General features: G+C 38.8%; 1 protein-coding gene across 2 annotated transcripts in view; it reads right to left on the bottom strand.

The window, feature by feature from the left end:
• The window catches only part of CYP39A1 (cytochrome P450 family 39 subfamily A member 1), a 140545-nt gene that overhangs the window by 3761 nt on the left and 124167 nt on the right, over positions 1–12617 (bottom strand). For both annotated transcript variants that reach the window (XM_055262942.2, XM_055262941.2), the window contains exon 11: positions 325–412. In XM_055262942.2, the coding sequence (XP_055118917.1) occupies positions 325–412 (88 nt within the window). The remainder of the gene's footprint in view (positions 1–324; positions 413–12617) is intronic.

Below are 12617 nucleotides of genomic sequence, written 5' to 3' on the forward strand. Positions count from 1 at the left end.
AAATAAGGGCAAAGTTGGGGCCATGTTTATTTAACTCAGGGAAAAGTGTTCAAATTGGTAAGTGCATTGAAGAGCTCCTAACACTGGAAGTGGTGGAAAGACTGCTATTAAGTCCCAGCCAGGTAGTAATTGGGTACATAGATTAGATCCTGAATTAAGGAGACCAAGTATCTTCTCAGTCTGGTTCAATCTAAGGCACCTGTTAAGATCAGGCCTAAGTGAGGAAATGTCAGCTCATCTCTAGTAATCAAAATTGGGGGAAGTGGGGGTGGTTATGTCACATTTATAAGTAGTCATGATATTCAAAATTCTGAAAACACTTACCTGTTTGGGTAATGGGTCCAGAAGACTGCAGTCATATTTATAAAGTATTAAAATAATACACATCTGAACCTCTAACAGAGCAAACCACCTGAAAGGAAAGAATAAAACTGTTACTTGATTGTGAAAGATGTATAAATATCTGCCAACAGAGAATATCTAGAAAGCATACATATTTCAGAGTAAACATGCTCTTGTTTACAATATACTCTTTTCCTATTTAAAGGATAGAGTAAGAACTTAACTCTTTTCTTTCTTAATACTCCATAGGGTAGTGGGATGATTAAATTGCTTTAAAATGTATATAAAGTGCTGAGCCAGTGGGAGCTCTCAATAAATGACAGTCCCAAGTCTCTCTCTTTAGGACTGTGCGTTCCAGTATCATAGCCATTAGCTACAAGTTGCTATTTCAACTTAAATACATCTAATAAATAAGTTTAAGATTAAGCAAAATGGAAAATTTCAGTTCCTCGGCTGCACTGGCCATATTTCAAGTGCTCAAAAGCTGTATGTGGTTACGGGCTACTATACTGGACAGTGTATATTTAAGACATTTCCATGATCACAGAAGGCTCTATTGGACCGTCCTACCTAAGTCTAGATCCTGTTGCCCACTGGAAATTACTGCCTGAATGTTCTACAGGAACATCAAATTCTCCAGGACCTCCAAATCCACTTTTCCTTTTGCATTCCTTGTCTAAGACTGCCCAAGCATTTTGATCACACACTCTTGATAATAAGATATTTCAGCATGCCCTACAATATATTGATATTTATTTTTAATTATGCACATATACTACACTGTTTAGTGTCTGTTTTCTAAGACACATACAAATAGAAACTAAACAACTGAAAAAAGTATAAATAGAATTCTGTTATTTTTCCTTGTGTCCCGTCGGGTTGTTTTGAACTCTCTGCAGGATAGGGAAACCTTTTAGGAAACATAGCCCTTAATGAATACAATTAGTCCAACGGGACAGAACATTGTCATAGACTAAATCCTCTCCATCACCCTCCATATCCAATTAGGCACCAAGTCCTTTTTTTGTTGTTCTCCTAAATAGCTCTTAATTCCCCTCCTTAACCCCTTATCTCCAGTCCCTCCATGACTCCCTCAGTGTAGTTCTTCATCATTTATTTCTTGGATTACTGAATCAATTTACCTTCCACATTGCTTCCAGTTTCACTTCCCTCTACTCTATCCTTTACCCTACCACTGGAGTAATCTTTCTAAATCACAAATCTTCACTATCTCATTACACACACACACACACACACACGCAATCTTTCAAACACCACAGCAGAATACAGCCAGCCCTTGAAGATCCGCCTCTTGCCCATCTCTGCAGTCTCCTCTCCCCCAGGGCTCCCACTTGACACCACGTGGCTCTAGCCACGTTATATTACTTGACATTCTCTGAATGATGATGCTCTGTGCCATAAGCCTTTCCCTTTCTGAGGCTCAATCTCCTCTGGAAGCATTTCCTGATAACTGTCCACCAGGCTGTAGTGCGCTTCCTCTCCACCACATGGCTCCCTGCTCACATCTTAGCCACAGCTGCTACTGCACCTCATTGTGATTGCTTGTTAGCCAGGGCTCTCCCAGAGGAGGATTTGTATTATGAGGCCTTAGCACAGTGCACAGCACACTATTAGTACCTAATAATGTTAACTGAATAAATGGATAGTGATGGAAAGTGACGCCTTCCATAGAGCAGATTCAATTTCCTGCCCTTTCCACCTGTCTCTGTATTTCTGTGGCACTTTACATATCCCTTAACTAATGCCTTTATCCTACAATCCTACTATATCTTACTATATTACAGCTAGAATTTGCATGTCTGTCTTCCCTTATAGACTACAGCCTTCACAAAAAGCAGGAACTATGTCTTATCTTTAAATCCTCAATGTTTGTTGATTGAATGAGTGAATGTATACATACCAGTGATCTCATATTCATATCAAATAATTAGATTTTTCTGAACTACTGTTCTTGAAACATCTTGACTGTATTTTATTTCAAATGAAATCTGGAGCATTCCAGGTGTGGCTATAACCCATCTGAATATCACATCAATTATTCAGTAATATTTATGATGCAAATTTAACCCTACTTACTTGCAAATGCTAAAGATAATTTATTCTAAAAGAGTATCTATGTCTGTGAAATAGGACATGGCTAATATTCACTGAGTTGGATCAAAGTCAGCAATGTTTCTAAGAAAAAACAATTTTGCTAACTTATATAAAGGTTCAGAATTTCTCACAACTAAGGTTTTGTCAAACTTTTCACAAACTGGAATTTCCATTCCTGGCCATGATAAAGTAACAAAAGTTGGTGTTATCTTCCTGCCTCAAATAACTCAAAAACGGGGCAAAATCCAGTGTAGGACAAAGATCTCCAGAGGAAGTAAAGAATGAGACGAAACCCATGATTGCTTCGGTTTCCTGCTTCTGGCAGTTTTCAGGCCACAGCGCAAGGACAGAAAAAACTCAGAGGTCTGAGAGTATTATTAATTCAGCAGACAGAGATCCAAGTTCAGGCAAGCTAAAGAGACTAAAGTTTGTACAGAAGAATATCAGAAAAGAAGGAGTTTCACAGAGAGAGAGAGCAAGAGTATTCCAGGGATCTAGATAGGAGTCTACTTGAGTATTTGGCAGAGTACTGATCTCTGCATGTGTGAGAGGAAACTACTGAGGCGGAAAAAGAACAATGAAAGGGAAATCAAAGCACAAGAAGCTGAATAAGGCTAAGACCTCACACAAGACATGGAGGCTGTGTTCACACAAGAAAAAGTCTGACCATTGTATAGCACATGGACCATTAGTTAGACCCCTTAAATGGGTATTGCCTTAGTAGTGGGATTATATTATTTTATATTAAATGGCACTCTGGATTTACCTTAACGAAGCTTAAAAACAAGTTTTGAAAAGTTGTTTTTCTAAGCAACTAACTACATGTCATAATAAAATCTAAACTAAAAGAATACAATACAACCCAGTATCCATGGTACTTAACATTTACGTCTTGCCATCTATTCAAAAGTTAACAGGCTTAGAAAAAACAAAACAGAAAAATGACCCCAATCCAAGAGAAAGCCCATTGAAAAAATATAAGCCCAGAAATGACAGATATTAAAAATAGTTATTATACTCCACAGGTTCATAAAGGTAGAAAAGAACAGCATGTTGAGGAGAGAAAGATATTTTAACAATAATCGTGCTTCTAGCAATGAAAAATACAATATCTTAAATGAAAAATAAACTGGATGGGATTAACAGATGGTAAAACGCTGCCAAAGAAAAGATAATGGAACTTAACATAACAAAGAAAAATATCTAAAATGAAGTACATAGAATAAAAGGCTATAAAAATAAATAGATTATTAACTTATAAAATAAAGAAGTCTAACATACATGTTATTAGAGATATAGATGAGCAAGTAGGGAAAATATTTTGAGAAGTAATAGCTGAAACATTTTCAAATTTTTTTGAAAACTATAATTTACAGATCATGACCCCCAAGCAGAAGAAATATAAAGAAAATCATGCCGACTGGGTGCAGTGGTTCACGCCTGTAATCCCAGCACTTTGGAAGGCTGAGGCGGGTAGATCACCTGAGGCCAGGGGTTCGAGATCAGCTTGGCCAACACAGCAAAACCTCGTCTCTACTAAAAATACAAAAATATTAGCTGGACATGGTGGTGTGTGCCTGTAATCCCAGCTACTTGGGAGGCTGAGGCAAGAGAATTGCTTGAACCAGGGAGAAGGAGGTTGCAGGGAGCTGGGATTGTGCCACTACACTCCAGCCTGGGCAACAGAGCAGGACTCTGTCTCTAAAAAAAAAAAAAAAAAAAAAGAGCAAGGCACAGTGGCTCACATCTGTAATCCCAGCACTTTGGGAGGCCGAGGCAGGCTGATCATGAGGTCGGGAGTTCAAGATCAGCCTGGTGAAGATGGTGAAACCCTATCTCTACTAAAAATACAAAAATTAGCCAGGTGTGGTGGCAGGTGCCTGTAATCCCAGCTACTGCGGAGGCTGAGGCAGAGAATTGCTTGAACTCGGGAGGCAGAATTTGCAATGAGCTGAGATCACACCACTGCATTCCAGCCTGGGAGACAGAACAAGACTCCATCTCAAAAAAGAAAAAAAAAAAGAAAAGAAAAAAAGAAAAAGAAAATCATGCTAATGCAAATCATAATCAAATTGTAATTAACAAATAAACAAACCCAAGGATTAAAAAAAATTAAGTAGCCAGAAAACAAAGACACCATAAAGAACAACAAACATTAAAAGTTAACATAGACTTTACACTGGAAACTATGCAAGCCAAAGGACTTACAATGTGTTTAAAGAATAGAAAGAAAAATAACAAGCAGTTAAGGTATAAAGAAAGGGAGTTAATACTGTTTGTATTCATCTGTTCTCACACTGTGAAAAGAACTTATCTAAGACTTGGTAATTTACGAAAAAAAAAAGAGGTTTAATTGACTCACAGTTCTGCAGGCTTAACAGGAAGCATGACTGTGAAGCCTCAGGAAACTTACGATCATGGCAGAAGGTGAATGGGAAGCAAGCACCTTCTTCACATGGTGGCCGGAGAGAGAAAGCGAGCAAAGGGGGAAGTACCACACACTTTTACACCATCATATCTTGTGAAAACTCATTCACTATCACGAACATCAAGGGGGAAGTTCACCCCCATGATTCAATCACCTCTCACCAGGACCCTCCTCCTCCAAATGTGGAGATTATAGTTCAATGTGAGATTTGGGTGGGGATGCAGAGGCAAACTATATCACTATTCTTTCTAATAATGCACTAATTTTACCATGAGAGAGACCAGTCTAAGTAATCTGGGGGTAAATATTTAATTTTCTCCGTAAGGATTTAGATGATAGCATGCATTAGGAAAAAAGGTGATTGTCGGCCGGGCACGGTGGCTCATGCCTGTAATCCCAGCACTTTGGGAGGCCGAGGTGGGTGGATCACGAGGTCATTAGATCGAGACCAGCCTGACCAACATGGTGAAACCCCGTCTCTACTAAAAATAGAAAAATTAGCTGGGCATGGTGGCACGTGCCTGTAATCCCAGCTACTCTGGAGGCTGAGGCAGGAGAATTGCGTGAACCTGGGAAGCGGAGGTTGCAGTGAGCCGAGATCACACCACTGAACTCCAACCTGGTGACAGAGCAAGACTCCGTCTCAAAAAAAAAAAAAAAAAAAAAAAAAAAGATGATTGTCTTTGGGAAATATGTAAAAGAGAGAAAGAGACTGATGTTGAAATGACAATCAACCATTTATTCAGTAGAAAATTTAAAGAATTAATATTTGGGCAGGTCTTAAGGAACATAGTGTGCCTGTGCCCACCATGAACAGTTTTGAGGAACTCAAGTCCCAAGGACAACCATGGACAGTCCTGCTAAAGCCCCTCATGTTACTCCATACTCAGTCTGAGAAATGACCTAGGGAGGAAGGGTGGTGATATATCTTGGAGTAAAATCAGCTTCTCAGAGGAAGGATGAGACTAAAAGGAGGACAGCTGCTCTGTGACTATTTTGCAAAAGAGACAAACACATTGCCATGTAAAGGCATATAAGGTTAGGAAAAAGGAATCTTCTGTGAAGTGCTCAATTTAAGTACTTTTCTCTAGGATTATAGGAAAAGAAACATTTTATGTACAATTTTAATATTTCCCTACCTATGCTGTAATTTGTTTACCCTAAAAATTCCATAAGAACTGATACATTTACACTATCTTGTGTGATAGTGCAGTGGAAAGTAAAGAGGTGATATAATGGCAGGAAGCATGAGTAGCCTCACTTTCATCCCTCTGCTGGAGATGATCTGAAAAAAGCAGCATCTCATTTTCAGTGATGTGGGTGGTAGCACGTGGAGGTACTGGGAGCTCAGACTGCAGAACACCAAGGGTCAAATTTGAATGGATAACTAGGTTGTGAATGTAACACACCTGTCTTTTCTCTCTTCTCCGTTGAAAAAAAGTGACTTTTATGGGAACAGTAAAGTGACACTTAGATTATACACTAAGAGTTCTAACAATAAAATAAGACCCTCATTCATTCATTCATTCATTCAATGTTTATTGTGTCCTTAGGTGGTTTATATACTTCGAAGCACTGAAGTCACCCCAGTAAACAAAAACAATATTCATGTTCTCATGAAGCTTAAATTCTAGTAGAATGCATTCTAGAACAATAAATAAGAACAGGAAAGAAAGTTGATGGAGGTGTGGGCTAAAATATTTTAGAGAAGGAAGGCCTCTCTGATGAGGTGACATTTTATCAGACCCTAGAATAAAACAAGAGAGTGAGCCATAAAAGGTGCAAAAACCCAGAGTTAGAAGAATGAGAAATGATGAGAAGGCTAGTGTTGAGATGGGAAGCTACTGGACAGTTTTGAGAAGTATGACAAGCTCTGAAAGGGTCCTTCAGTTGCTACACTGAGAATAAACTATAGGGTGAGATGGACGGAAGTGAAAAGAGTGATAAGAAAGCCACTACAATTTTCCAGACAATAGAAAGTGATGACTTAGACCAGGATGGTAGAAATAGTTGTAAGCCATAGTTAGAGTCTGGATATATTTTGTAGGATGGACTGATGGTTTACATTATACATGTGAAGAATATAAAGGAATCAAGGATGACTCCAAAGTTTTCGACTTGAGGAAATGCAAGGATACAGCTGTTATTTACCTCAGAAATGGGGAAGATTGAAGGAAGAGGAGGTTGAGGGAATTGTAATCTGGAGCTCAGTTTTGGACTTAAGTACAGCTCTCTATAGACCAGTGCCTTTTAGACATCCAAGGGAGATGTTGAATGGAAGCTAAGTAATGAGCCCCATGATTAGGAAGGATTCATTCAGGGTCAGAGATAGAAGATTTATAAATATAAGAGTCATCATTATTTAGACAATTATTTAAAGCCATGCGGCAGTATGAGATAACTTAGAGAGTGAGTTAAATAGACTTGATTAAAAAAAAATCTATGGAAGCAGCCCTGAGATAATGCAGAATTTGGAAGTCAGGAAATTGAGGAAGATGAGCAAAGGAGATGGGGAAGAAGCAGGCCAAAGGGTAGAATAATAAAGGAAGGTGGTGTGTCTGCAACCCCATAAATAAAGTGTTTCATGGAAGGTGTGAGCCAGCCTATCAAATGGAAAGAAGGCAAAAAGCACCAATATGTGAAATTAGACATCAAGCTCCCACTTACATAAAGTAACCACTTCTTTTCAGTACTTAGCTCCCTTCCTACAAGTAAATTAAATGAGCTCACTTTTTCAAATAACTAAGTTGGCATTTCATGTTTGGTAGACTATTAGGAAGTAATGACTTCCTAGCATTCAATGTTTACTTGGCAGCTCTAGAAAAATGCTGGCTAATTTTGTATTTGTGAATTATAGAATAGTTTTGTAGGTTCCTTGCTTTATTCAAATAAATCCTATCTCCTTATCATTGTTTTAAGCCCTTCTCTAATATTAGCTTGCTATTGACCAGTGCAGTGATTTCCAACTTCTCTGAGTTCAGCATCCTGGGATAAAAGGCCTCTGCCACTCTTCCTCTCAAGTCCCTAGAGGCACTGCAACAAGTGAGAAAGACAGTCAACAATTTGAGGGTGCTGTGTGGGAGCTGCGCAAGTGAAGCAGCTACACTTCGCAGAGAGAAAATCCATTCCAAGGGACGGACTTAGAAGAAAAATAGTATCTAGGGACCTGCAAGTTGTTGAATCCATGCAGAAGGTGAGGTGATGAGAGATGAAGCTGGACAGTGCAGGAGGAGCCGGTTCAAGGGGGATTTGAATGTGCCATGTGACAGTGTTGGGACTTTAATAATGAAAGTGCCCCTCAATAGATGGTGCTGATTGAACAATTATACCTAGGTATGGAAACGGGGCTTCTCGAAGCATTATTACAATATACAGGAGGTATTCAATAAATACTTCCTGGATCCCTAAAATAATTTGCTAAGCAAATGAGAAATGCAAACAAGATCAACGTTCATAAGTTAAGAGCACAATATTAAACATTTTAGAAATACCGTGTATATTTTGATTAGAAATAATTAGAAATAGTGGTTACCAAAGGCTGGGGTTAGGGGAGTTGGGGAGATGTTATTCAAGGGACACATTTAAGTTAGACAGGAGGAATAAGTTCAATATACTGATTGTATATCATGGTGGCTACAGTTAATGACAATATGAAAGTTGCTAAGACAGTAGTTTGTTTGTTTGTTTGTTTTTTGAGACAGTCTCACTCTGTTGCCCAAGCTGGAGTGCAGTGGTACAATCTTGGCTCACTGCAACCTCCGCTTCCTGGGTTCAAGTGATTCTCCCCCCTCAGCCTCCTGAGTAGCTGGGATTACAGGCGCCTGCCACCACACCAGGCTAATTTTTGTATTTTTAGTACAGATGGGGTTTCGCCATGTTGGCCAGGCTGGTCTCGAACTCCTGACCTCAGGTGATCCGCCCACCTTGGCCTCCCAAAGTGCTGGGATTATAGGCATGAGCCACTGTGTCCAGACTAAGAGAGTAGATTTTAAGTGTTCTCACCTCAAAAAAAAAGTTGTGACATAATGCCTATGTTAAACAGCTTAACTTAGCCATTTTACAACATGTACATATTCAAAACATCATATCGTACATCATAATTTTTACTTGTCATTTAAAATAAATACATTTTAAAGGCCAGGCATGGTGGCTCATGCCTATAATCCCAGTACTTTGGGAGGCTGAAGCAGGTGTATCACTTGAGCTCAGGAGTTGGAGACCAGTCTGGACAACATGGTGAAACCTCCTCTCCATTAAAAAATAAATAAGATAAACAAATAAATAAATAAATTTTTAAAAGTTTGAAGCAGAAAAATATGTTAGAAAAAATCTATAGAGAAAGTAGAATGAGGGACAGAATGAATAATAAAAAATTTCAAAAAAGATTAGAAATAATATTTATCAATGTATTAAAATAATTTTCTGTTATAATCTGTAAGGCAGAATTTCCTTAATTAATTTTAGTCTTGTGATGTTCTTAAAAATGATAAAACTACATTTCCCTTAAAGATAAATGATCGCTCAGGCTTTTGGCCAATTCATAATGTACATTTTGAATTTGTGTGGCTTAATATTTTTCTTTTCTATTTTTTAGTGTTAGTTTAATTATTAAATTAATAACTAGCTATTAAGATAGTATTGATATTTATATTACATTAAGATTTTGATATCTTAAAGGAAAAGTTGAATTTCCTTCAAATCCAAATATTTGGATATTCTAATAGAATTACCTCAATTCACCACTAAAGTTTTTTTCTTTACAGTGGCAAAAAAAAAAAAAATGCTGTTTTTTAAAGCCTTTACTATGTCACTGTATTTTGTTCAATGTGTAAAATACCAGAAACTGACACATACATACCTAGGACATAGAAAGCTTTTTATGTCAAAGAAAACGGGCCTTGTAAATTCGTATTTTTACAGAAGCTCTTCAGAAGCAAGCTAAGCTATGTTCAGGTAAGTAATGTTTTCTTAATACTTCTAATGTCAAAACAGTGAAAATAATGAGGCACATTGTTTATGACAGATTTATCTTTTACACTTACAAGAACAACATTACACATCTACTAATAAAGCTTATTAAAATATAAACATGTTGAAAATTTTTTAAATACTTGGTACTTGCATATTTTCTGCATTTGTATTTAAATACTTCATTAAGGAAAGCTACACAGGCATTGAGAACACCAAGACCTACACAACACAATGCTAGCAATGCACATGGAGAGACGGAAGAGGTCACAATAATATATAGAGGAAGGTAGAAACAAGGGAAATAAAATTTGGTGTCTGGAGGGCACTCTATTACCTGGCATGATTAACACTGACTTTATATGGAGGTGAAACTTGGGCTACACCATGAGGGCAAAAGAACCTTTAAATAAGTAGACTTGTTGGGTGAGAGCATTTCAGAGCCAGCAGAAAACATGGGCAAGGGGAGGAGTGGACGCTCTGTAGTAAGGAACAGCAAGTAGACACTCTGGGGAGGACATTCTCAGATGTTTAGAAAGGTAAGGCTGGTGTCAGACTATGGAGGGCTCGGAGTTCTAGGCTAATGAGTTTGGCCAGCAGGTAGTGGCACCAGAATCTCAAGGAGAGAGTGACAATCAGAGATTATTATTTAAGGAAAACTGATCTGTATGTAGTGAGTAAGATGGACTAAAATAAGAGATAATACAGTCAGGGAGAAGGGTTAGGCAATGATAATAGTCATCTGATGCTGAGGTGAAGGAGACCTAGTTTGTTTTTTGTTTTATTTTATTTTATTTAGAGACAGAGTCTCGCTCTGTTGCCCAGGCTGAAATGCAGTGGTGTGATCTCGGCTCACTGCGATCTCTGCCTCAGGGGTTCAAGCTATTCTCTCCTGCCTCAGTCTCCCAAGTAGCTGGGATTACAGGCACCCGCCATTACACCCAAGTAATTTTTTCGTATTTTTAGTAGAGACGAGGTTTCACCATGTTGGTCAGGCTGGTGGTCAGGCTGGTCACAAACTCCTAACCTCAAGTGATCCGCCCATCTTGACCTCCCAAAATGCTGGGATTACAGGTGTGAGCCACTGCACCTGGCCGAGGAGACCTAGTTTTAAAGGAGTGGAGAATGTACACGGAAGGCCAGAAGGAAGGAGGGGTAAAGGATAACTCCAAAAACCCAGGTGTCTAAGAGAGCGGTGATAGGAGGAGAGAGAGTACTGAAGGAATGCTAGTATTGGGGAAAATTGATGATTTTAATTTTAGATGTCTTGATTTTGAGACTGAATACCCCTGTCACTTTTAAAGAGAACATCTCTCTCTTTTTTCCTCCTAGAAGTCATTGTAGATAATGCCAGCATGTGCTGGAAAGCTGTCACGTTGCCAGGAGCAACAGGTCTGAAGTATATTCCTAGTTGCTACCAGCTGCAGCTTATGAAAATAGAATGATCTTGCCCTGGAATTCAGAGAAGGTAGCATACAGACATAGTTTCATAGGCATCATTCATTGAAGCACAGCTATCAAGTTAAAGCGGAAGTACAGCAACCTCATCCCTCTGAGAAATCTTTTAGGAAAATAAAATCAATATGGTAGCAGGAGGCAAAATAATCTAGCACCTGTGATTCTCAAATTTTAGTGCATCAGAATCACCTGGAGGGCTTGTTAAAACAGATTGCTGGGCCCCACCCCCAAAGTTTCTGAGTCAGGAGATCTGGGACTGGGCCCAGGAACTTGCATTTATTACGAGTTTCCTGGTAATGTTAATACTAGTGGTCTGGGGACCACATTTTGAGAATACTGATCTAGAGGAACTTGTCAAGGAAAATGAGGAAAAAAAACATGTTAGAAGATGCAGTTTGCCAAATCTTTTAATTTTAGCACACAACATTAAAATTATAAAGAATATCTCCATTACACATGCAACATTATGTCTGGGGTACCAAACTTTTGATTGGGAATACTGGTGAAAGCATAATCTGGTAGAGTGGAAAGGTAGATGTTTTATATTAAATATAGAAAAAATAGAATAAAATGGGAAGAGAAGAAAGGGATAAGGGTAAGCTGAATGAGAAGGAAAAGAAGAAAACATAAAAAAAAGAAGAAAATGGGAACTATATAAAATAAAAAAAGGAGATGAGAAAGTGTAACCACATCAAACGAACCTGGTGTAGACGTTTATGTAACAATGTTGTGAGTTGCTTTTCAGTTGCCATGGACCCCCAGGATGAAGGTCATGTAACCAGGGCATGCCCAGATAACCAACTGTGCAACCACAGAGGGATTAAGTGCTTGGACCAAGGAGCAGGGACTGAATTAAACAGCATACACCACATTGCAGGATCCAGGATCCAATCAGATACAGCACTGTCATCACCCATGGCAGGATCCAGTCAGATCATGCTTCCCAACATCACCTCATTGTTAAGATCCAATCAGATCACACATCATTACCCTATGCTTATGAAACCTACCCCAGCCTCCAGCTTGGGGAGACAGATTTGAGCATTTCCTCCTGTCTCCTTGCCAGTTGACCTGAAATAAAGATTTTCTTTTCTCAAAAGCCAGTGCCATGGTATTGGCCTCTATGCACATCTGACAGCAAACTCATTGATGCTCAGTCACAAGAGCAAATGGGACAGCAAGAATGAAGAACTGGAGAACCTCAGCCCTTCTCGATTTGAGATACTGTTTTCTGTTTCAGTAGGAAGATTGTAAGTGGCTCTTACTAGGAGTGCATGCTCTGAAGCTATTGTTTTCCTGACTGCAG

This window comes from Symphalangus syndactylus, chromosome 23 (assembly GCF_028878055.3).
Source record: "Symphalangus syndactylus isolate Jambi chromosome 23, NHGRI_mSymSyn1-v2.1_pri, whole genome shotgun sequence".
Lineage (NCBI taxonomy): Eukaryota > Metazoa > Chordata > Mammalia > Primates > Hylobatidae > Symphalangus > Symphalangus syndactylus.